The sequence below is a fragment of the Ranitomeya imitator genome, chromosome 9 (assembly GCF_032444005.1).
Source record: "Ranitomeya imitator isolate aRanImi1 chromosome 9, aRanImi1.pri, whole genome shotgun sequence".
NCBI classification, from domain to species: Eukaryota; Metazoa; Chordata; class Amphibia; order Anura; family Dendrobatidae; genus Ranitomeya; species Ranitomeya imitator.
This window is the reverse complement of record NC_091290.1, coordinates 23,718,525-23,742,659: the sequence shown is the minus strand read 5'-3', so window position 1 is coordinate 23,742,659 and position 24,135 is coordinate 23,718,525. Positions and strand designations below refer to the sequence as shown.

The 24,135-nt window shown below is 45.1% G+C and overlaps 1 protein-coding gene across 6 annotated transcripts in view; it reads left to right on the top strand.

Moving 5' to 3' along the window:
* Window positions 1–24,135, top strand: part of NAV2 (neuron navigator 2) — a 417,518-nt gene that overhangs the window by 191,022 nt on the left and 202,361 nt on the right. For 4 of the 6 annotated variants that reach the window (XM_069740398.1, XM_069740397.1, XM_069740394.1 and 1 more), the window contains exon 1: window positions 234–1,128. The exons of 1 other annotated variant lie outside the window; for it this stretch is intronic. In XM_069740398.1, coding sequence (XP_069596499.1) covers window positions 871–1,128 — 258 coding nt within the window. In that variant the 5' untranslated portion in view covers window positions 234–870. Of the gene's footprint in view, window positions 1–232; window positions 1,129–24,135 lie in introns of those variants that run through there. One more of the 6 variants, XM_069740396.1, reaches the window with a different exon arrangement.

Genomic DNA, 24,135 nt, shown 5'->3' with positions numbered 1-24,135 from the left:
TTTTTCCTTGAATCCACAAGGGCTGAATCACCCGTTCCGGTTTTCCCGGCAGTTATGTGGATGTTTGAAATCTGGTTGCTTTTCCTCAGTACAGTGAGACGGCTCTGACAGCTCGGCAGCGGCCCCTCCTCTCCTGCAGAGAGATTTCCAATCAACCAACCAGCAGCCTCCATTGTACTGTACTGTCAAAATGCAGGCTGCACCCACACAGTCAGCTCCGTGCCACTGACACATTGCAATTCTGCGCATTGGTCTACAGGTTGGGTCCGCTCTGTAGTACTGTGCACTGACACTGCACTGCTGAGATTTCCCCACCGGACCGTGTTCTGCGGCAGGATCCCATCAGCCAGACGGAGTTTTCTGCTGGCTTTTACAGCAGGCGAACACCTCTAACTGGTGTCATAACTAAGGAGCCTGATTCCCTCAAAAGCATATTGCCAAGGGCACCAGCCGTCAGCGTCGTAAGCTGCATCTGCTTCTTGGCCGAGACTGAAGAAAATACATCTTCGGAAATCCTGCTGCTCGATGAAGAGTGATTCGGACCAGGGACGACCAGATGCTGCAGGTTTCTCAAGACACATTTGAAGATGTACTGACAAGATAATGAAAACGAGCATTTATTTCCCATTACAGGTGTCAGACGACGTGCTTGATGATCTGCCGAGAAGATTCCCATGAACCGAAACGCTTATGATGTCTTGTCTTTGGAGGAAACGGACTGAGACCTTGCCTTGATGATGGAGACCGGTTCACTGATTGAATTCATGTCTGGCTGTAGAGCTCTGCAGTGGATGTCATTGTGAGAGTCTTCTAATAGGACAAGCTGGTCTACAGAGAAAAAGAAAAAAAGGTGTCTAGAAGGTGGAGAAGATGCCATCCATCCTGGTGGCTTCCAAGATGAAATCGGGACTACCCAAACCGGTTCATAGCGCAGCTCCTATCCTTCACGTTCCCGCAAGGACAATCCCGCAGCCTTGTTACCTGAAATTAGGGAACAAGATAGAAGTGTCCAAGCCATCGTATACGACGAGTCAAATCCCACTGAAGCCACATTTTGGTTATGAATCTACGGGGGAATCTCTTCCCATCAAGAAGACGGACTCAATGGAAAATGATTTCGACACACAGGTCAGAGAATGATCCTTTTACTACAGAGATGATATCTCTACCTTCTCTTCTGTCAGACATTAGATGATGTAATGGGTAGAGCAGATCATGTAGAATAGACCGGCAACCAGCATGCCACCCAAAGAGGTTCTGGTGGCGTGTGGGTGGTTGGAATGAATAGGCAACTCTCGCAAAGAGTTTCTAGAGGAGGTAGGGTGGTCCGAAGAGTTACATATGCCACCCAAACTGGATCTGGCGAAAGGATGGTGATTGGGGTGGTTAATTATTTTACCCAAATGGGTTCTGAAGGAGGGAGGATGGGCAAGAGAGCTACCTATGCCATCCAGTGAGATTCTGGTGGAGGGAGGGTGGTCAGAAGAGTTACCTATTCCACCAAAAGAGGATCTGGCAAAGGGAAGGTGATTAGGAGAGTTACCTATCCACCTAAATGGGTTCTGGCAGAGGGAAGGTGTTCCAGACAGAGGGTCCTAAGTTATCTTGTTAGGTTCTAGTGGAGGGAGGGTGGTCCGGAGCGTTACCTATGCTATCCAGTGAGATTTTGGTTGAGAAAGGATTGTCTGGAGAGTCAAATATGAAATCCAGTGAGTTTCTGAAGGGAGGGTGGTCCAGAGAGAGTAACCTATTTCATTCAGTGACATTCAGATGGATGAAGGGTGGTCAGGAGAGTTGCCTATGCCATCCAGTGAGGTTCTGATGGAGGGATGGTTGTCTGAAGAGTTACCTTTGCAATGCAGTGAGGTTTTGGTGGAGGAAGGGTGGTGTTGAGAATTACCTATTCCGTCCAGTGGGGTTCTGGTGGAGGGAGGGTGATTGGAAGTGTTACCCAAGCTGGTTGTAGTGATAGTGATGGTTATGTGGGGGAGGTGTAGTGAAGGTTCTCCATCTTGGTGTATATATGAGTTGCCCTGACTCATCTATGTGATTCCTGTAGAATATATACCGCCTCCCACATAGATTTTATTTTTTTTAAAGTATTATAATGAATGGATTTTGTTAATGAAACCCATCACAAATTATAAATTCGGGGTTGGACATGTCAGCATGTGATTCCTATAGACCAGGCTATACAAGAAGATAGCATGCCACCCAAAAGGTTTTTGCAGAGGTTGGGGGGCTTGGCTAAGGAAATTTTCCTATTGAAAATATTCCATGTCTCCATGAAATTCCATGAGCAGCTATAAAAGGGGTGCTACCTACTGATCCTTCCTCGTGCCAGGTCTCCATATATGTGGGCATGATTTACCTGGTCACGGGATATGTGATTCCTGCAGAATATTCCCCTGTTCTTCTCCCCCCATATGGCTTTTAGTTATATTTTATGTACTCATTCAGGATCATTGAGATTAATATGGATGGATGTTAGTAAATGGTGGATATAGGGTTAATATGTCAGTACGGGTTCCCCAAACCCTGCTGCTTTTCCCATCATATTCCCCTCCGATTCAGACAGGTGTCGTCTTGGAAAGCAAAGTCAGACGGTAAGGATGTGACTCTAATACTAAGATGGAGAGGAAGGAGATGGTGTCTGGGCCGTGGTGTAATTCTGCAGTCCTATGTAACGCAGTGCTAGATGTAATGGAGACTAGTCTGATGTAAATGGGTGAGGGCGAGGGGTGCTGAGGTTATTGGGGGAGCAGATTTAATTGATATTTGCTATGTTGTGTATGTGAAAACCGCCACAGAATTTTTCATCTGATTCGTAAGGATAATCACGCTGGAGAAGTGTTACTCTAGAAAATTGGGCTGGTAACACGGAGGCGCTGGGTGCAGGGACGTGTGAAGATGGATTTTGGCAGCCGCAGAATGGCTTCCTGTCACTGTGTTGTTATGAATCACCATATCCTCCCTGATGGGGTGATGCCGGCCAGATTTGGGATAGGTGATGAGATCAGGTGGGTTATTATATGAGTGTGGGGGGCACAGGCTTGTATGATGGGGGCTGTCCTCACAAGGAGCCAGCAGTGAGCAGTGGATTACCCAGCAGATGGCAATGAGCGGTTATATTTAGTCTTTCTATACAAGTCATTTTTTCCTACAAACACATTGGAAAATTCATTCTGGAGCCAGTTCTCCAAGCAGCGGAGCGAGAAGGACTGGGAAGGGGTGTCACTGCGGGGTCAGATGGTGGAGGCACCTGTTACAGGGAGGAAACTCAATGTCTACACCGGACCACCCAGCTTTCTCAGGCTCCTGAATTGCAGCGCTGACTATATAACTGGGCGGCTCTTAGAAAGCTGGGTGACAGCTCCTTCATTAGATGCAATGGCGGCTACATGGCTGCACCTCATTACTGACCATATACTCTGCACTGAGAGAACACGGCCGACCCAACGTTGCACCTCATCACTGATCATATACTCTGCACTGACAGAACACGGCCGAGCCAACACTGCACCTCATTACTGACCATATACTCTGCACTGACAGAACACAGCCGACCCAACGCTGCACCTCATTACCGACCATATACTCTGCACTGAGAGAACACGGCCGACCCAACGCTGCACCTCATTACTGACCATATACTCTGCACTGAGAGAACACGGCCGACCCCAACGCTGCACCTCATCACTGACCATATACTCTGCACTGACAGAACACGGCCGACCCAACGCTGCACCTCATTACTGACCATATACTCTGCACTGACAGAACATGGCCGACCCAACGCTGCACCTCATCACTGACCATATACTCTGCACTGAGAGAACACGGCCGACCCAACGCTGCACCTCATTACTGACCATATACTCTGCACTGAGAGAACACGGCCGACCCAACGCTGCACCTCATTACTGACCATATACTCTGCACTGAGAGAACACGGACGACCCAACGCTGCACCTCATTACTGACCAGATACTCTGCACTGACAGAACACGGCCGACCCAACGCTGCACCTCATTACTGACCATATACTCTGCACTGACAGAACACAGCCGACCCAACGCTGCACCTCATTACCGACCATATACTCTGCACTGAGAGAACACGGCCGACCCAACGCTGCACCTCATTACTGACCATATACTCTGCACTGAGAGAACACGGCCGACCCCAACGCTGCACCTCATCACTGACCATATACTCTGCACTGACAGAACACGGCCGACCCAACGCTGCACCTCATTACTGACCATATACTCTGCACTGACAGAACATGGCCGACCCAACGCTGCACCTCATCACTGACCATATACTCTGCACTGAGAGAACACGGCCGACCCAACGCTGCACCTCATTACTGACCATATACTCTGCACTGAGAGAACACGGCCGACCCAACGCTGCACCTCATTACTGACCATATACTCTGCACTGAGAGAACACGGACGACCCAACGCTGCACCTCATTACTGACCAGATACTCTGCACTGACAGAACACGGCCGACCCAACGCTGCACCTCATTACTGACCATATACTCTGCACTGACAGAACACGGCCGACCCAACGCTGCACCTCATTACTGACCATATACTCTGCACTGACAGAACATGGCCGACCCAACGCTGCACCTCATCACTGACCATATACTCTGCACTGAGAGAACACGGCCGACCCAACGCTGCACCTCATTACTGACCATATACTCTGCACTGAGAGAACACGGCCGACCCAACGCTGCACCTCATTACTGACCATATACTCTGCACTGAGAGAACACGGACGACCCAACGCTGCACCTCATTACTGACCAGATACTCTGCACTGACAGAACACGGCCGACCCAACGCTGCACCTCATTACTGACCATATACTCTGCACTGACAGAACACAGCCGACCCAACGCTGCACCTCATTACCGACCATATACTCTGCACTGAGAGAACACGGCCGACCCAACGCTGCACCTCATTACTGACCATATACTCTGCACTGAGAGAACACGGCCGACCCCAACGCTGCACCTCATCACTGACCATATACTCTGCACTGACAGAACACGGCCGACCCAACGCTGCACCTCATCACTGACCATATACTCTGCACTGAGAGAACACGGCCGACCCAACGCTGCACCTCATTACTGACCATATACTCTGCACTGAGAGAACACGGCCGACCCAACGCTGCACCTCATTACTGACCATATACTCTGCACTGAGAGAACACGGACGACCCAACGCTGCACCTCATTACTGACCAGATACTCTGCACTGACAGAACACGGCCGACCCAACGCTGCACCTCATTACTGACCATATACTCTGCACTGACAGAACACGGCCGACCCAACGCTGCACCTCATTACCGACCATATACTCTGCACTGAAAGAACACGGCCGACCCAACGCTGCACCTCATTACCGACCATATACTCTGCACTGTACATGGGATACAGACCCATCCCTAATACACACAACATACCGACCATATACTCTGCACTGTACATGGGATACAGAGCCCATCCCTAATACACACAACATACCGCCCATATACTCTGCACTGTACATGGGATACAGAGCCCATCCCTAATACACACGACATACCGCCCATATACTCTGCACTGTACATGGGATACAGAGCCCATCCCTAATACACACGATATACCGCCCATATACTCTGCACTGTACATGGAATACAGAGCCCATCCCGAATACACACAACATACCGACTATATACTCTGCACTGTACATGGGATACAAAGCCCATCCCTAATACACATGATATACCGTCCATATACTCTGCACTGTACACGGGATACAGGGCCCATCCCTAATACACACGACATACCGCCCATATACTCTGCACTGTACATAGGATACAGAGCCCATCCCGAATACACAACATACCGCCCATATACTCTGCACTGTACATGGGATATAGAGCCCATCCCTAATACACACGATATACCGTCCATATACTCTGTACTGTACACGGGATACAGAGCCCATCACTAATACACATGATGTATCGCCCATATACTCTGCACTGTACATGGGATATAGAGCCCATCCCTAATACATATGACATACCGCTTATATACTCTGCACTGTACACGGGATACAGAGCCCATCCCTAATACACACGATATACCGCCCATATACTCTGCACTGTACACGGGATACAGAGCCCATCCCTAATACACACGATATACCGCTTATATACTCTGCACTGTACATGGGATACAGAGCCCATCCCGAATACACACAATATACCGCTCATATACTCTGCACTGTACATGGGATACAGAGCCCTTCCCTAATACACATGATATACCGCTTATATACTCTGCACTGTACATGGGATACAGAGCCCATCCCGAATTCACACGATATACCGCTTATATACTCTGCACTGTACATGGGATACAGAGCCCATCCCTAATACACACGATATACCGCCCATATACTCTGCACTGTACATGGGATACAGAGCCCATCCCAAATTCACACGATATACCGCTTATATACTCTGCACTGTACATGGGATACAGAGCCCTTCCCTAATACACATGATATACCGCTTATATACTCTGCACTGTACATGGGATACGGAGCCCATCCCTAATACACACGATATACCGCCCATATACTCTGCACTGTACATGGGATACAGAGCCCATCCCTAATACACACGATATACCGCCCATATACTCTGCACTGTACATGGAATACAGAGCCCATCCCGAATACACACAACATACCGCTTATATACTCTGCACTGTACATGGGATACAGAGCCCATTCCTAATACACACGACATACCGACTATATACTCTGCACTGTACATGGGATACAAAGCCCATCCCTAATACACATGATATACCGTCCATATACTCTGCACTGTACACGGGATACAGGGCCCATCCCTAATACACACGACATACCGCCCATATACTCTGCACTGTACATAGGATACAGAGCCCATCCCGAATACACACAACATACCGCCCATATACTCTGCACTGTACATGGGATATAGAGCTCATCCTTAATACACACGATATACCGTCCATATATTCTGTACTGTACACGGGATACAGAGCCCATCCCTAATACACACGATATACCGCTTATATACTCTGCACTGTACACGGGATACAGAGCCCATCCCTAATACACACGATATACCGCCCATATACTCTGCACTGTACACGGGATACAGAGCCCATCCCTAATACACACGATATACCGCTCATATACTCTGCACTGTACATGGGATACAGAGCCCTTCCCTAATACACACGATATACCGACTATATACTCTGCACTGTACATGGGATACAGAGCCCATCCCGAATTCACACGATATACCGCTCATATACTCTGCACTGTACATGGGATACAGAGCCCTTCCCTAATACACATGATATACCGCCCATATACTCTGCACTGTACATGGAATACAGAGCCCATCCCGAATACACACAACATACCGACCATATACTCTGCACTGTACATGGGATACAAAGCCCATCCCTAATACACATGATATACCGTCCATATACTCTGCACTGTACACGGGATACAGAGCCCATCCCTAATACACATGATATACCGTCCATATACTCTGCACTGTACACGGGATACAGGGCCCATCCCTAATACACACGACATACCGCCCATATACTCTGCACTGTACATGGGATACAGAGCCCTTCCCTAATACACATGATATACCGCCCATATACTCTGCACTGTACATGGAATACAGAGCCCATCCCTAATACACATGATATACCGTCCATATACTCTGCACTGTACACGGGATACAGAGCCCATCCCTAATACACACGATATACCGACTATATACTCTGCACTGTACATGGGATACAGAGCCCATCCCTAATACACACGATATACCGCCCATATACTCTGCACTGTACACGGGATACAGAGCCCATCCCTAATACACACGATATACCGCCCATATACTCTGCACTGTACATGGGATACAGAGCCCATCCCTAATACACACGATATACCGTCCATATACTCTGCACTGTACACGGGATACAGAGCCCATCCCTAATACACACGATATACCGCCCATATACTCTGCACTGTACACGGGATACAGAGCCCATCCCTAATACACATGACATACCGCCCATATACTCTGCACTGTACACGGGATACAGGGCCCATCCCTAATACACACGACATACCGCCCATATACTCTGCACTGTACACGGGATACAGAGCCCATCCCTAATACACACGATATACCGCCCATATACTCTGTACTGTACACAGGATACAGAGCCCATCCCTAATACACACGATATACCGCTTATATACTCTGCACTGTACATGGGATACAGAGCTCATCCCTAATACTCAGCACTGTACAGCTGACACATTACGCTGACATACCCTCATTCTGTGAGGTTCACATTGCTGACTTTGCTGCATTACACGACTACATTGACTGTTGTTTCATTGGTTATTCGGAGAGGTAGACTCATCCCTCATGTGCATGGAACAATCGGTTATGGACCGTTCTGTGCGCCGTTCTCGGCAGCGCGGGTCCTGATTACAGTGAATGATGTGCTGCCGAAAACAATAATTTCTCTTGATGGCCAAGCATCAGCCGAGCCGATCATTAGGAAACCTGTCAATGTGTTCACCATGCGCTGTAGGACACACATATACTGTATATGTGTGTATATGTATATTTCTGTATATTTCCATGCAATTCCATGATGCTGTTGCCTGTAGACATTAACTCTCCAGAGCACTGGAGGATTTAATTATGACTAGTAAATGTAATAGGCGATACATTATTCTGCAGCCGTAGGGAGATGGATGTGCCATTAAGCATACAGTCCTGTTTGTTTAGATGACAGCGTGCATTTAAATACCAAACATAGCTTTAGGTGGATATATACAATATATATATATGTATACAGGAGGCTGCTCATAATGTGATTGATAGCGAAGTGTCTTGTTTCTGCTACTATGGAAACCAAATTCACAATCCTTTCCTTTTATCATTACGATCTGCTGTTCAGAAGGGAATTTATATATAACTTGTATAGTTGGCTGCAGAATCCATTATCTGGAGCCAAAGAATTTCCAAGACTGTTCCTAGAAAAATGTGATCAAATGTACCTGATAAAGGCGCTGGGCCAAGTGACTGGACTCCTGTCTTCCATACCGTCAGAGCCTTCATACAGCTAAAATCTTATGTCTTCACCCTTGAGTCCTGGGAATGCCCCTTTAAATTATCAATTTATATTGGCCTGAAGCAGCCACTGGAGGGAGCTGGAGAGATTAGTGCATATAATAAATAAGTAATAACACAGTATGCAGAGTGCTCCCCCTAGTGGTAGACAGATTTTTTTTTTTTTTATTGTACTTTCTTTACACTGATGTTTCTTAAAGTGTTCCTCTCATTGCAGGTGACTTTTAGAGTAAGCTGTTGTGTGTGTACACGAGAAATAACACTAATTCTGTTATAGGACTTTATTCTGCATTTTACATCAGTTTTCCCCTGTGCAGGCTCTATTTTTACTCTTGATGTCTCTGAGCTAGAGACTATTTATTTCAGATATGAGGGATTCCTGCTCCCCTGTCTCTATGGAGCACATGTTCACAATCAGCAGCAAAATGGAGGATGTTGTACAATAGTACTGAGAACCAACCACAACTATAACATGAACAGCAGAGAAAGTGTACCCACGCAGAAGATTTGATCAAAATAGCCTTTATTTGTGGTGACAAGTGGCACAATAAAAATGAAAATAATTAATCAGTACGCAAACTATAACAGGACATTAAAAATATATATATATATTTAAAATCAAATAGGATATAAATAGGTGACCTCAAAAAAAATATATATCTCATGCAGTTTTTGCCCAAAAAATATAAATAATGGTCGATATAATAAAAAGACAGCTAAAAAAAGGTGGAAAAAATTAAATATTGCTTAACCCCTTAGTGACAGAGCCAATTTGGTACTTAATGACCAGGCCAATTTTTGCAATTCTGACCACTGTCACTTTATGAGGTTATAACTCTGGAACGCTTCAACGGATCCCGCTGATTCTGAGATTATTTTTTCGTGACATATTGTACTTCATGTTAGTGGTAACATTTCTTCGATATTACTTGCGATTATTTATGAAAAAAACGGAAATATGGCGAAAATTTTTAAAATTTTGCAATTTTCAAACTTTGTATTTTTATGCCCTTAAATCAGAGAGATATGTCATAAAAAATAGTTAATAAATAACATTTCCCACATGTCTACTTTACATCAGCACAATTTTGGAAACAAAATTTTTTTTTGTTAGGGAGTTATAAGGGTTAAAAGTTGACCAGCAATTTCTCATTTTTACAACACCATTTTTTTTTAGGGACCACATCACATTTGAAGTCATTTTGAGGGGTCTATATGATAGAAAATAATGAAGTGTGACACCATTCTAAAAACTACACCCCTCAAGGTTCTCAAAACCACATTCAAGAAGTTTATTAACCCTTTACGTGCTTCACAGGAACTGAAACAATGTGGAAGGAAAAAATGAACATTTAACTTTTTTTGCAAACATCTTAATTCAGAACCATTTTTTTTATTTTCACAACTGTAAAAACAGAAATGTAACCATAAATTTTGTTATGCAATTTCTCCTGAATACGCCAATACCCCATATGTGGGGGTAAACCACTGTTAGGGCGCACCGCAGAACTTAGAAGTGAAGGAGCGCCATTTGACTTTTTCAATGCAGAATTGGCTGGAATTGAGATCGGACACCATGTCACATTTAGAGAGCCCCTGATGTACCTAAACAGTGGAAACTCCCCACAAGTGACACCATTTTGGAAACTAGACCCCTTAAGGAACTTATCTAGATGTGTGGCGAGCACTTTGAACCCCCATGTGCTTCACAGAAGTTTATAACGTAGAGCCGTGAAAAAAAAAAAATTGCATTTTTTCTACAAAAATTATCTTTTTGCCCACAAATTTTTATTTTCACAAGGTTAACAGGAGAAATTAGACCACAAAAGTTGTTGTGCAATTTCTCCTGAGTACGTCGATACCCAATATGTGGGAGTAAACCACTGTTTGGGCGCACCGCAGAGCTTGGAAGAGAAAGAGTGCCGTTTTACTTTTTCAATGTAGAATTGGCTGGAATTGAGATCGGACGCCATGTCGCGTTTGGAGAGCCCCTGATGTGCCTAAACAGTAGAAATCCCCCACAAGTGACCCCATTTTGGAAACTAGACCCCCCATGGAACTTATCTAGATGTGTGGTGAGAACCTTGAATGCCCAAGTGCTTCACAGAAGTTTATAATGCAGAGCCGTGAAAATAAAAAATATTTTTTTTTTCCACAAAAAAGATTTTTTAGCCACCAAATTTTTATTTTCACAAGGGTAACAAGAGAAACTGGACCCCAAAAGTTGTTGTCCAATTTGTCCTGAGTATGCTGGTACCCCATATGTGGGGGTAAACCACTGTTTGGGCGCACGGCAGAGCTCGGAAGGGAGGAGCGCCGTTTTGGAATGCAGACTTTGATAGAATGGTCTGCGGGTATTATGTTGCGTTTGCAGAGCCCCTGATGTACCTAACCAGTAGAAACCCTCCACAAGTGACCCCATTTTGGAAACTAGACCCCCCAAGGAACTTATCTAGATGTGTGGTGAGAACTTTGAATGCCCAAGTGCTTCACAGAAGTTTAGAATGCAGAGTCGTGAAAATAAAAAATATTTTTTTTCCACAAAAAAGATATTGTAGCCCCCAAGTTTTTATTTTCACAAGGGTAACAGGAGAAATTGGACTGCAATAGTTGTTGTCCAATTTATCCCGAGTACGCTGATGCGCCATATGTGGCGGTAAACCACTGTTTGGGCGCACGGCAGAGCTCGGAAGGGAAGGAGCGCCTTTTTGGAATGCAGACTTTGATAGAATGGTCTGTGGGCATTATGTTGCGATTGCAGAGCCCCTGATGTACCTAAACTGTAGTAACCCCCCACAAGTGACCCCATTTTGGAAACTAGACCCCCCAAGGAACTTATCTAGATGTGTGGTGAGAACTTTGAATGCCCAAGTGCTTCACAGAAGTTTAGAATGCAGAGTCGTGAAAATAAAAAATATTTTTTTTTTCACAAAAAAGATTTTGTAGCCCCCAAGTTTTTATTTTCACAAGGGTAACAAGAGAAATTGGACCCCAGAAGTTGTTGTCCAATTTATCCCGAGTACGCTGATGCCCCATATGTGGGGGTAACCCACTGTTTGGGCGCACGGCAGAGCTCAGAAGGGAGGGAGCACCATTTGACTTTTTGAGCGCAAAATTGGCTGTCGTGTTTGGAGACCCCCTGATGTACCTAAAAAGTGGAAACCCCCCAATTCTAGCTCCAACCCTAACCCCAACACACCCCTAACCCTAATCCCAACCTCATCCATAATCCTAATCACTAACCCTAACCATAATCACAACCCTTACCCCAAAACAACCCTATTGTCAACCCTAACCATAACCCTAATCAAAACCCTAAATCCAACACACCCCTAATCCTAATCTCAACCCTAACCTCAAACCTAACCCTAATCCCAATACACCCCTAATCACAACCCTAACCTTAACCCTAATCCCAAACCTAACCCTAATCCCAAGCGTAACCCTAATGCCAACCCTAACCCTAATACGAACCCTAATCCAAACCCTAACCCTAATCCCAGCTCTAACCCTAACTTTAGCCCCAACCCTAGCCCTAACTTTAGCCCCAACCCTAACCCTAGGGCTACTTTAACACTTGCGTCGTTTGGCATTCCGTCGCAATCCGTCGTTTTGGACAAGAAACGGATCCTGCAAATGTGCCCGCAGGATGCGTTTTTTGCCCATAGACTTGTATTGCCGATGGATCGTGACGGATGGCCACACGTCGCGTCCGTCGTGCACTGGATCAGTTGTGTTTTGGCGGAGCGTTGGCACAAAAAAAACGTTCAATGAAACGTTTTTTTGTACGTCGCATCCGCCATTTCTGACCGCGCATGCGTGGCCGTAACTCCGCCCCCTCCTCCCCAGGACATAGATTGGGCAGCGGATGTGTTGAAAAACTACAGCTGCTGCCCACGTTGTGCACAATTTTCACAACGTGCGTCGGTATGTCGGGCCGACGCATTGCGACGGCCCCGTACCGACGTAAGTGTGAAAGAAGCCTAACCCTAAGTTTAGCCCCAACCCTAACCCTAAATTTAGCCCCAACCCTAACCCTAAATTTAGCCCCAACCCTAGCCCTACCCCTAACCTAACCCTACCCCTAACCTAACCCTACCCCTAACCCTACCCCTAACCTACCCCTAACCCTACCCCTAACCTAACCCTACCCCTAACCTAACCCTACCCCTAACCTTAACCCTAACCTACCCCTAACCCTACCCCTAACCTAACCCTACCCCTAACCCTACCCCTAATTTTAGCCCCAACTGCTGTTCTCCTGCCGGCCGGCAGATGGAGACAGATGGCGGGCGCACTGGGCATGCGTCCGCCATGTTCTGCTGCCGGCGGCCAGGAGGAGCAGCAAGAGGATCCAGGGACCTAGGTGAGTATGCTAGGGTCCCCGAATCTCCCTATTTCTCTGTCCTCTGATGTGCGATCACATCAGAGGACAGAGAATTACACTTTACTTTTTTTTTTTTTTTTTTGCGGTCGCCGGTAAACAGTTAATTACCGGCGATCGCAAAACAGGGGTCGGTAATACCGACCCCGATCGTGCTCTTTGGGGTCTCGGCTACCCCCGGCAGCCGAGACCCCAAAGATTCTCCCGGTGGCGGGCGCACTGCGCATGCGCCCGCCATTTTGAAGATGGCGGCGCCCACCGGGAGACACGAGGAGCATCGGGGCAGCTAGGTGAGTATTGGGGGGCCACCTGGGACCCCTTTTCTCTGTCCTCCGATGTGCGATCACATCGGAGGACAGAGAAATTAAAAAGAGATCGCTTTTTTTTTTTTTTTTTTTGCGATCGCCGGTAAACGGTTAATTACCGGCGATCGCAAATGCGGGGTGGGTTAAAAACCCCCCGAATCATGTTCTCTGGGGTCTCGGCTACCCTCGGCAGCCGAGACCCCGGAGAAAATCGGCCTCTGGGGGGCGCTATGGACTTTTTCCACAGCGCCGTTAATTAACGGCGCTGTGGTTTAAGTACCCTTAGCGGCCGCCGTTAAAAGGCGTATCGGCGGTCGCTAAGGGGTTAAAATAGTGCAAAATCCAATAAACATATGTGCACCACCGCAGGGCACATAAAAAAACACCTACGGGATAGTAATGATTACAAATAAAGTGCAAAGAGTGTTGAAAAAAGCAGCTATATGGAGATACCTGCAGGGCATACTATGTGCCACAAGCGGGTCAGTGAACAAACACCCAAAAGAGGCAATTTTCTCCGCAGTATACCTTATTGAGAGGGTCACCAGGTCCCGCTATCGGGCACCCCGACGAAGGAAGAGATTCGGAAACGCGCGTCGGGGTGTGCGATAGCGGGACCTGGTGACCCTCTCAATAAGGTATACTGCGGAGAAAATTGCCTCTTTTGATTTTATGGTAGTATTTTGTTGCACACTGCACTTTTTGGGTGTTTGTTCACTGACCCGCTTGTGGCACGTAGTATGCCCTGCAGGTGTCTCCATATAGCTGCTTTTTTCAGCACTCTTTGCACATTATTTGTAATCATTACTATCCCGTAGGTGTTTTTTATGTGCCCTGCGGTGGTGCACATATGTTTATTGGATTTTGCACTATTTTAAGCAATATTTAATTTTTTCCACTTTTTTTTTTAGCTGTCTTTTTATTATATCGACCATTATTTATATTTTTTTGGCAAAAACTGCATGAGATATATATTTTTTTTGAGGTCACCTATTTATATCCTATTTGATTTTAAATATATATTTTTAATGTCCTGTTATAGTTCGCGTACTGATTAATTATTTTCATTTTTATCGTGCCACTTGTCACCACAAATAAAGGCTATTTTGATAAAAATCTTCTGCGTGGGTACACTTTCTCTGCTGTTCATGTTATAGTTGTGGTTGGTTCTCTATCTTCAGTGTTCAGTCACTGTTTTTTCACAATACACCATTAGTGTTTCATTAATAATTATTTGCACATATATTAATATAGTTTATTGGAAATTTTTGGTGTATTTGTGTTTTTACAAATAGTACTGAGTAGTGTATCTGTGAATCCAGCTCTGGGGTGAGATGAACAGCAGCAACCTCTGTGTGCATCTGTGCTCCTCTCACTCTACTATCCCTTATCCTTTGCATAGATTTTAATAGGCAGCTGTAATCTGATCTCTCAGTGAACTGACGGTCCTTCTTGTTTTGACTAAGATGAATTTGAGCATCTTAAAAGTGAAGATCGACGCTGATATCTCTGATAAAGATATATTAAAAGCTTTTTCTGTTCATTTAAACAACACCAACCATTTAAAGCAGTGGTCTGGGCAGCAGGTCCTTGTTACATAAAAGCAAAACAAGTCATAGTCACTTGCCTGATTCCGACACGAACAGCTCCGTTGGCTATGCTGGCAACAGAAGCAATAATGGTATTGTTCAATCAACCACGTGACCACTGCAGTGTGTGATTGGCTACATTGGTCAGGTGACTTGAATCGCGTGCCATTGGATGTTTTTCTAACGATGCGCGGTACCTGACCGTGGTCCTGTGGCTGGTTCAGTGGCTCGGATATCCTTTCCAGTTCAGGCCGCAGAGGGGCTGGTGCTGGATTCAGGACGGTCACCGCAGTTGAGGATGATTTATTTAGTCACTTTGACAGACCCCGACTCCAAAGGAAACGAGCACCTTTTGTCTGGACAAAACCCTTTAATTATATCCTTTTCTGGGAAAGCTGGGTGACAATTGTCCCATCAGAGTCCTAAATAGAAAAAATAGTCCTGTTCTTCGGACATATGGCGAGATATAGCATTGCATTGCCACTTCTGACAACCCTTACGGGAGCTCTGCTGGTGGCCATATTGGTTGTCACCCAAGCTGTGAAGAAACAAGCTGTTCTGCTTCATTCCCTAGCCTGCTGCCAGATGGAGGAAGGGTTTTTTGCTCCTCATTACTCCGTTCTGCTGCTGTTGGGAGCAATGGTGATAACAGTGTAGTTGCAGGGAATTTCCGGATAAATCCTTAGATTATTCTGCTTATTGACTCCAGAGTGGAAATCCCCTTTAAGGCCATAGCTACAGTGTATACATTGCCTTGAAAAAGTGTTCATACCCTGTGAACTTTTTCACATTTGTCAAGTTACTCCCTCAAATCTAAATGTATCCTATTGGAATTTTAGATGATATACCAGCACAAACTGGCAAGTACTTGTGAACTGTAAAATAAATAATACGTTGTTTTTCTAATTATTTAAAAAATATATATAAATCTGAAAATTGTGAGGTGCATTCCTATTCAGCAGCTCCCCCCCCCCCCCACCCCCCCAGTCAATACTTTGTAGACCGCCAGTCTTTTGGGGTCTACCAGCTTTGTACATCTAGAGGCGACATTTTTGCCCCTTCCTTTTTGCTCACTTGCTCTCACTCAGTGAGATTGGATGGAGGCGTCTGTGATCAGGAATTTTCACATCTTGCCACAGACTCTCAATGAGATTTTGGTCTGGACTGTGACTGCGCCTTTCTCGTACATGATCCAGACCATCCACTGTAGCTCTGGCAGGATGTTGAGGGTTGTTGTCCTGCTGGAAGGTGAACCTACACCCCAGTCTCTAGTCTTTTGCAGCCTCTAACAGATTTTCCTTCAGGATTGCCATGTATTTAGCTCCATCTATCTTCCCATCAACTGAGACCAGCTTTACTGCCCCTGCTGAAAGAAGTCTCCCCACAGCAGGATGCTGCCCTCACTATGTTTGACGGTGAGGATGGTGTTTTCAGGGTAATGTGCAGTGTTTGTTTTCTGCCACACATATTGTTTGGAAGTTAACCCAAGAAATTCTCCTTTGGTCTCATCTGACCGGAGCACCTTCACATGCTCGCTGTGTCCCCTACATGACTTTTTGCAAACTGAAAATAGGACTTCTTGTCACTTCCTTTTAAAAATTACAATCTTCTTGCCACTCTTCCATAAAGGCCAGATTTGTGGAGGACACGACTAATAGTTGTCCTGTGGTTAGATTCTCCACCTGAGCTGTGGATCTCTTCAGTTCCTCCAGAGTGACCATGGGCCCCTTGGCTGCTTCTCTCATTAGTGCTGTTCTTGCGTGGGATGTCAGTTTAGATGACCGTCCATGTTTTGGTAGGTTTGTAGTTGTGCTATTCTTCAATTTTTGAATGATGGATTGAAAAGTGCACCCTGAGATGTTCAGAGCTTGGGTTTTTTTTTTTAGAACCTAACCCTGCTGACACGATTCCACCACACTGTGAGTTACATCTCAGCCTCTCTATAGGATATGGGCATGCTGAGCTGTCAGTATTGTGAGTGAAAGCCCAATCTAAGTCAGGGGCGTGCTGGGCTGTCAGTATTGTGATTGACAGCCCAGCTGCCTAATCTGGGTGGGCATGCAGGGTCTTCTAGGCTATTGAGCTGGCAGGCTAAAATCAGACCTTGCTAGTTGTAACTTTTAACTCAGTGGTGTGTTTGTTCTGTATTATGATATTCTTGCCCATGAGAAGTGACTCGGCGTCGCACCTGCTTTACTCTACTCCACAACTTTATCCCTGACATGTCTAGTGTGCTCCTTTGTTTTTATGATGCAGTTTGATTTTCCCCTCCTCCTCCACTCTATCATTACTCCATTACTAAAGAAACCCGCCCTCGACCCATCCTGCACAAATAACTACAGACCCGTTTCCAATCTCCCTTTCATATCTAAACTCTTGGAGCGCCTGACCTACTCCCGCCTTACCCGTTACCTCTCCACTCATTCCCTCCTAGACCCTTCACAGTCTGGTTTCCGCCCCCTACATTCGACAGAATCTGCACTCATCAAAGTGACCAATGACAGCTAAATTCAATGGTGACCACTCTCTGCTCATTCTCCTCGACCTTTCTGCAGCTTTCGACACTGTTGACCACCCTCTCCTACTCTCTAGGCTCCAGTCACTAGGCATTAAGGACACTGCTCTCTCCTGGTTCTCCTCCTACCTTTCTGACCGCTCCTTCAGTGTTCTGTTCTCTGGCTCCACTTCATCTCCTCTTCCTCTCACTGTCGGGGTCCCTCAGGGCTCAGTCCTTGGCCCCCTTCTCTTCTCCCTCTACACGTCCCCAATTGGACAGACCATCAGCAGATTTGGCTTTCAGTACCATCTTTACGCTGATGACACACAACTATACGCGTCATACTACAGAACGCAAGTGACTGTCCGCAGGACTCTCCAACATCATGTCCGCTCCCTATCTGAAACTCAACCTCTCCAAAACTGAACTTCTTCTGCTCCTGCCGTCTACTAACCTCCCTAAATCTGACATTTCCCTCTCTGTGGATGGCACCATAATAACACCCCGGCAGCAGGCGCGCTGTCTGGGTGTTATGTTTGACTCCGATCTCTCTTTCACCTCCCATATACAATCTCTTGCCACTTACACCTAAAGAACATCTCTAGAATCCGCCCTTTTCTCACCATGGAAACAACAAAAACCCTCACTGTCCCCCTGATCCACTCCCGCCTGGACTACTGCAGTGCTCTGCTAACTGGCCTCCCCCTTACTCGACTATCCCCTCCCCAGTCTATCCTTAATGCAGCAGCCAGGGTTGTCCATCTTGCTAAACTGTATTCAGACGTGTCTGCTCTTCGCCAGTTATTACACTGAATTGTGTCCTGTAATAAATAGGCAGCCAAAGTACTTGTTCTCACGCACAAAGCTCTCCACAGTGCGGCACCCCCTTACATCTCCCTCATTTTTGTCTATCGGCCTAACCAACAACTGCGCTCTGCAAACGTCTTTCGACTAACCTCTGCACTAATCCGTACCTCCCACTCCCGACTCCAAGACTTCTCCCATGCTGCACCAATCCTCTACCCCAAGATATTAGGACCATCCACAATTTATAGTTTTAGGCGCTCGCTCAAAACACATTTGTTCAGAGCGGCCTATCCCTAATCAGTCATTTTATGTTTGTGTCTGTAGCCCATTCACTATCCCCATCTATCCCCCACCCCCTGAAGATGGCTGGACCATCAATGTAAATACATCATTGTAAATACACACCTGTACTTTGTATCTCCCCCTCCTCGTTGTAGATTGTAAGCTCTCACCAGCAGGGTCGTCTTATTGTGCTTTAATTATTGTATTGTTAACATTGTTACTTATGACTGTTGTGTTTGAAAATCTTAAACTCTAACGGAATATGTTGGCGCTATATAAATAAACATTATTATTATTATTGATCCTTAATGTTCTCAGACAATCCTCTGAGGCCTCACAAACAGCTGTAGTTATACTGGCTGTTTAGCTGGCAGGCTATTATCAGACTTTGCTAGTTTTAACTTTTAACTCCGTGGTGAGTTTGCTCTATATTCTGATCTTTGTTGCCAGACCTTGGATTTGCCTTTTTGACTAGCCGTTTGTATTACCCTTTTTTGCTTTGATGCTCTCAGACCTTTGTTTCCTGACCTAAGATTTTTGCCTTTGACCATTTGTTTGTATAATCCCTTGGATTCCTCGACTTTCCCTTCTCACGTCTTGCCCATTAGAAGTGACTTGGCATCACACCTGTTTTACTCTACTCCACAACTTTATCCCTGGCACATCTTGTGTGCTCCTTGGTTTTCATGATGCAGTTTTATCCTTTAATGTTGTCAAAAAAAACCTCTGAGGCTTCACAAAACAGCAGCAGTTATACTGAGATTAAATTACGCACGTGGACTCAGTTCATTAATTATTTGACTTCTGGAGGTAATTGCAATTAAAGAAAAGCGAGCAGCATCCAATCCAGGTGAAAAACATGCTGCTCGCTTTTCTTTACTTGTGAGTACTTATCCAATTGGGTCAATGGATCTTTGAGCGTGCATGCGGATCATCCGATGTGCTGTCAGTTGCTGTTTCTTATACATTTTCTGGAGGTAATTGGTGACTCACGATTTTATTTACGGGTACCAGACTACAGGGGGCTGATTACAAATGCACCTGACAATTTTCTGATTTTTGTTTGTAAAATAATTAGTAAACCATTTATTATTTCTTTTAAAATTCACAAATACTCGCTACTTTGTGCTGCAGTATAACGTAAAATCCCAATTAAATACATGTTATCTTGTGGGTGTATTATGAAAAAAATGTGGAAAGGTTCACGGGGTATGAATACTTTTTGACGGCATTGTAGGTAGATCCATTCTTCTGTGTCGGCGTGTTGTAACCTGCAGCTCTGTGCATGTTCCTATCATTTATCTTCACATTTGCCTCTTATTTAAATATATCCATGACTACAGCGCAGATTGGCCCCGGCTCGTCCTCCGGGCTCCTCCAGTGTTTATGGTCTGAGGTTTTCTGCATTATAATGGGGGTCAGGTACAGCGGGGGAGCGCTGGGGTGTATAAATGTGTGCACACGTGTGTGTATATTGTTACAAGCCAAAGTATAGACATTGCAGCAAAGCTAAAAAGTGCGGCCCCTTTTAGCATCCCGCTGTGAATAATGGGACATTTCTGAATGACCGTGTGCCCCCAATTTTGTCTTATTGCGTAACTCATCCGTATTGCTTTCTCAAAGATAGATATTATTCACGTATGTAGGAAGATAAACTAGATCCGACCCTATCAGAGGAATGTAGGAAAACCGGTCCCGAAGTTTCATCATGTCAACTAATGAATGCGTGAAGGGAAGCAGGGGGTTTGGAGCTTTGTGTCAGGATAATACCCTGAGTACTGAAACACCATGTTGAATATGATGAAGTTATACATCCGGCCCGACTGGGCTTGTTAGATCTTCTAGTGCACCAGTAAATGGCGCCTCTTGGGTTATTGGGTTATGTTTATGATGTATACATGTATGCATGTATGTGCGTGTGTAATAAATATACAGGTCCTTCTCAAAAAATTAGCATATAGTGTTAAATTTCATTATTTACCATAATGTAATGATTACAATTAAACTTTCATATATTATAGATTCATTATCCACCAACTGAAATTTGTCAGGTCTTTTATTGTTTTAATACTGATGATTTTGGCATACAACTCCTGATAACCCAAAAAACCTGTCTCAATAAATTAGCATATCAAGAAAAGGTTCTCTAAACGACCTATTACCCTAATCTTCTGAATCAACTAATTAACTCTAAACACATGCAAAAGATACCTGAGGCTTTTATAAACTCCCTGCCTGGTTCATTACTCAAAACCCCCATCATGGGTAAGACTAGCGACCTGACAGATGTCAAGAAGGCCATCATTGACACCCTCAAGCAAGAGGGTAAGACCCAGAAAGAAATTTCTCAACAAATAGGCTGTTCCCAGAGTGCTGTATCAAGGCACCTCAATGGTAAGTCTGTTGGAAGGAAACAATGTGGCAGAAAACGCTGTACAACGAGAAGAGGAGACCGGACCCTGAGGAAGATTGTGGAGAAGGACCGATTCCAGACCTTGGGGAACCTGAGGAAGCAGTGGACTGAGTCTGGTGTGGAAACATCCAGAGCCACCGTGCACAGGCGTGTGCAGGAAATGGGCTACAGGTGCCGCATTCCCCAGGTAAAGCCACTTTTGAGCTACAGAGAAGCAGCACTGGACTGTTGCTAAGTGGTCCCAAGTACTTTTTTCTGATGAAAGCAAATTTTGCATGTCATTCGGAAATCAAGGTGCCAGAGTCTGGAGGAAGACTGGGGAGAAGGAAATGCCAAAATGCCTGAAGTCCAGTGTCAAGTACCCACAGTCAGTGATGGTGTGGGGTGCCATGTCAGCTGCTGGTGTTGGTCCACTGTGTTTCATCAAGGGCAGGGTCAATGCAGCTAGCTATCAGGAGATTTTGGAGCACTTCATGCTTCCATCGGCTGAAATGCTTTATGGAGATGAAGATTTCATTTTTCAGCACGACCTGGCACCTGCTCACAGTGCCAAAACCACTGGTAAATGGTTTACTGACCATGGTATTACTGTGCTCAATTGGCCTGCCAACTCTCCTGACCTGAACCCCATAGAGAATCTGTGGGATATTGTGAAGAGAAAGTTGAGAGACGCAAGACCCAACACTCTGGATGAGCTTAAGGCCGCTATTGAAGCATCCTGGGCCTCCATAACATCTCAGCAGTGTCACAGGCTGATTGCCTCCATGCCACGCCGCATTGAAGCAGTCATTTCTGCCAAAGGATTCCCGACCAAGTATTGAGTGCATAACTGAACATTATTATTTGTTGGTTTTTTTGTTTGTTATTAAAAAACACTTTTATTTGATTGGATGGGTGAAATATGCTAATTTATTGAGACAGGTTTTTTGGGTTATCAGGAGTTGTATGCCAAAATCATCAGTATTAAAACAATAAAAGACCTGACAAATTTCAGTTGGTGGATAATGAATCTATAATATATGAAAGTTTAATTGTAATCATTACATTATGGTAAATAATGAAATTTAACACTATATGCTAATTTTTTGAGAAGGACCTGTACATACACACACATACGTATATACATCAAGAATAATATACAGTGGGGCAAAAAAGTATTTAGTCAGTCAGCAATAGTGTAAGTTCCACCACTTAAAAAGATGAGAGGCGTCTGTAATTTACATCATAGGTAGACCTCAACTATGGGAGACAAACTGAGAAAAAAAAATCCAGAAAATCACATTGTCTGTTTTTTTAACATTTTATTTGCATATTATGGTGGAAAATAAGTATTTGGTCAGAAACAAAATTTCATCTCAATACTTTGTAATATATCCTTTGTTGGCAATGACAGAGGTCAAACGTTTTCTGTAAGTCTTCACAAGGTTGCCGCACACTGTTGTTGGTATGTTGGCCCATTCCTCCATGCAGATCTCCTCTAGAGCAGTGATGTTTTTGGCTTTTCGCTTGGCAACACGGACTTTCAACTCCCTCCAAAGGTTTTCTATAGGGTTGAGATCTGGAGACTGGCTAGGCCACTCCAGGACCTTGAAATGCTTCTTACGAAGCCACTCCTTCGTTGCCCTGGCAGTGTGCTTTGGATCATTGTCATGTTGAAAAACCCAGCCACGTTTCATCTTCAATGCCCTTGCTGATGGAAGGAGGTTTGCACTCAAAATCTCACGATACATGGCCCCATTCATTCTTTCATGTACCCGGATCAGTCGTCCTGGCCCCTTTGCAGAGAAACAGCCCCAAAGCATGATGTTTCCACCACCATGCTTTACAGTAGGTATGGTGTTTGATGGATGCAACTCAGTATTCTTTTTCCTCCAAACACGACAAGTTGTGTTTCTACCAAACAGTTCCAGTTTGGTTTCATCAGACCATAGGACATTCTCCCAAAACTCCTCTGGATCATCCAAATGCTCTCTAGCAAACTTCAGACGGGCCCGGACATGTACTGGCTTAAGCAGTGGGACACGTCTGGCACTGCAGGATCTGAGTCCATGGTGGCGTAGTGTGTTACTTATGGTAGGCCTTGTTACATTGGTCCCAGCTCTCTGCAGTTCATTCACTAGGTCCCCCCGCGTGGTTCTGGGATTTTTGCTCACCGTTCTTGTGATCATTCTGACCCCACGGGGTGGGATTTTGCGTGGAGCCCCAGATCGAGGGAGATTATCAATGGTCTTGTATGTCTTCCATTTTCTAATTATTGCTCCCACTGTTGATTTCTTCACTCCAAACTGGTTGGCTATTACAGATTCAGTCTTCCCAGCCTGGTGCAGGGCTACAATTTTGTTTCTGGAGTCCTTTGACAGCTCTTTGGTCTTCACCATAGTGGAGTTTGGAGTCAGACTGTTTGAAGGTGTGCACAGGTGTCTTTTTATACTGATAACAAGTTTAAACAGGTGCCATTACTACAGGTAATGAGTGGAGGAAAGAGGAGACTCTTAAAGAAGAAGTTACAGGTCTGTGAGAGCCAGCAATCTTGATTGTTTGTTTCTGACCAAATACTTATTTTCCACCATAATATGCAAATAAAATGTTAAAAAAACA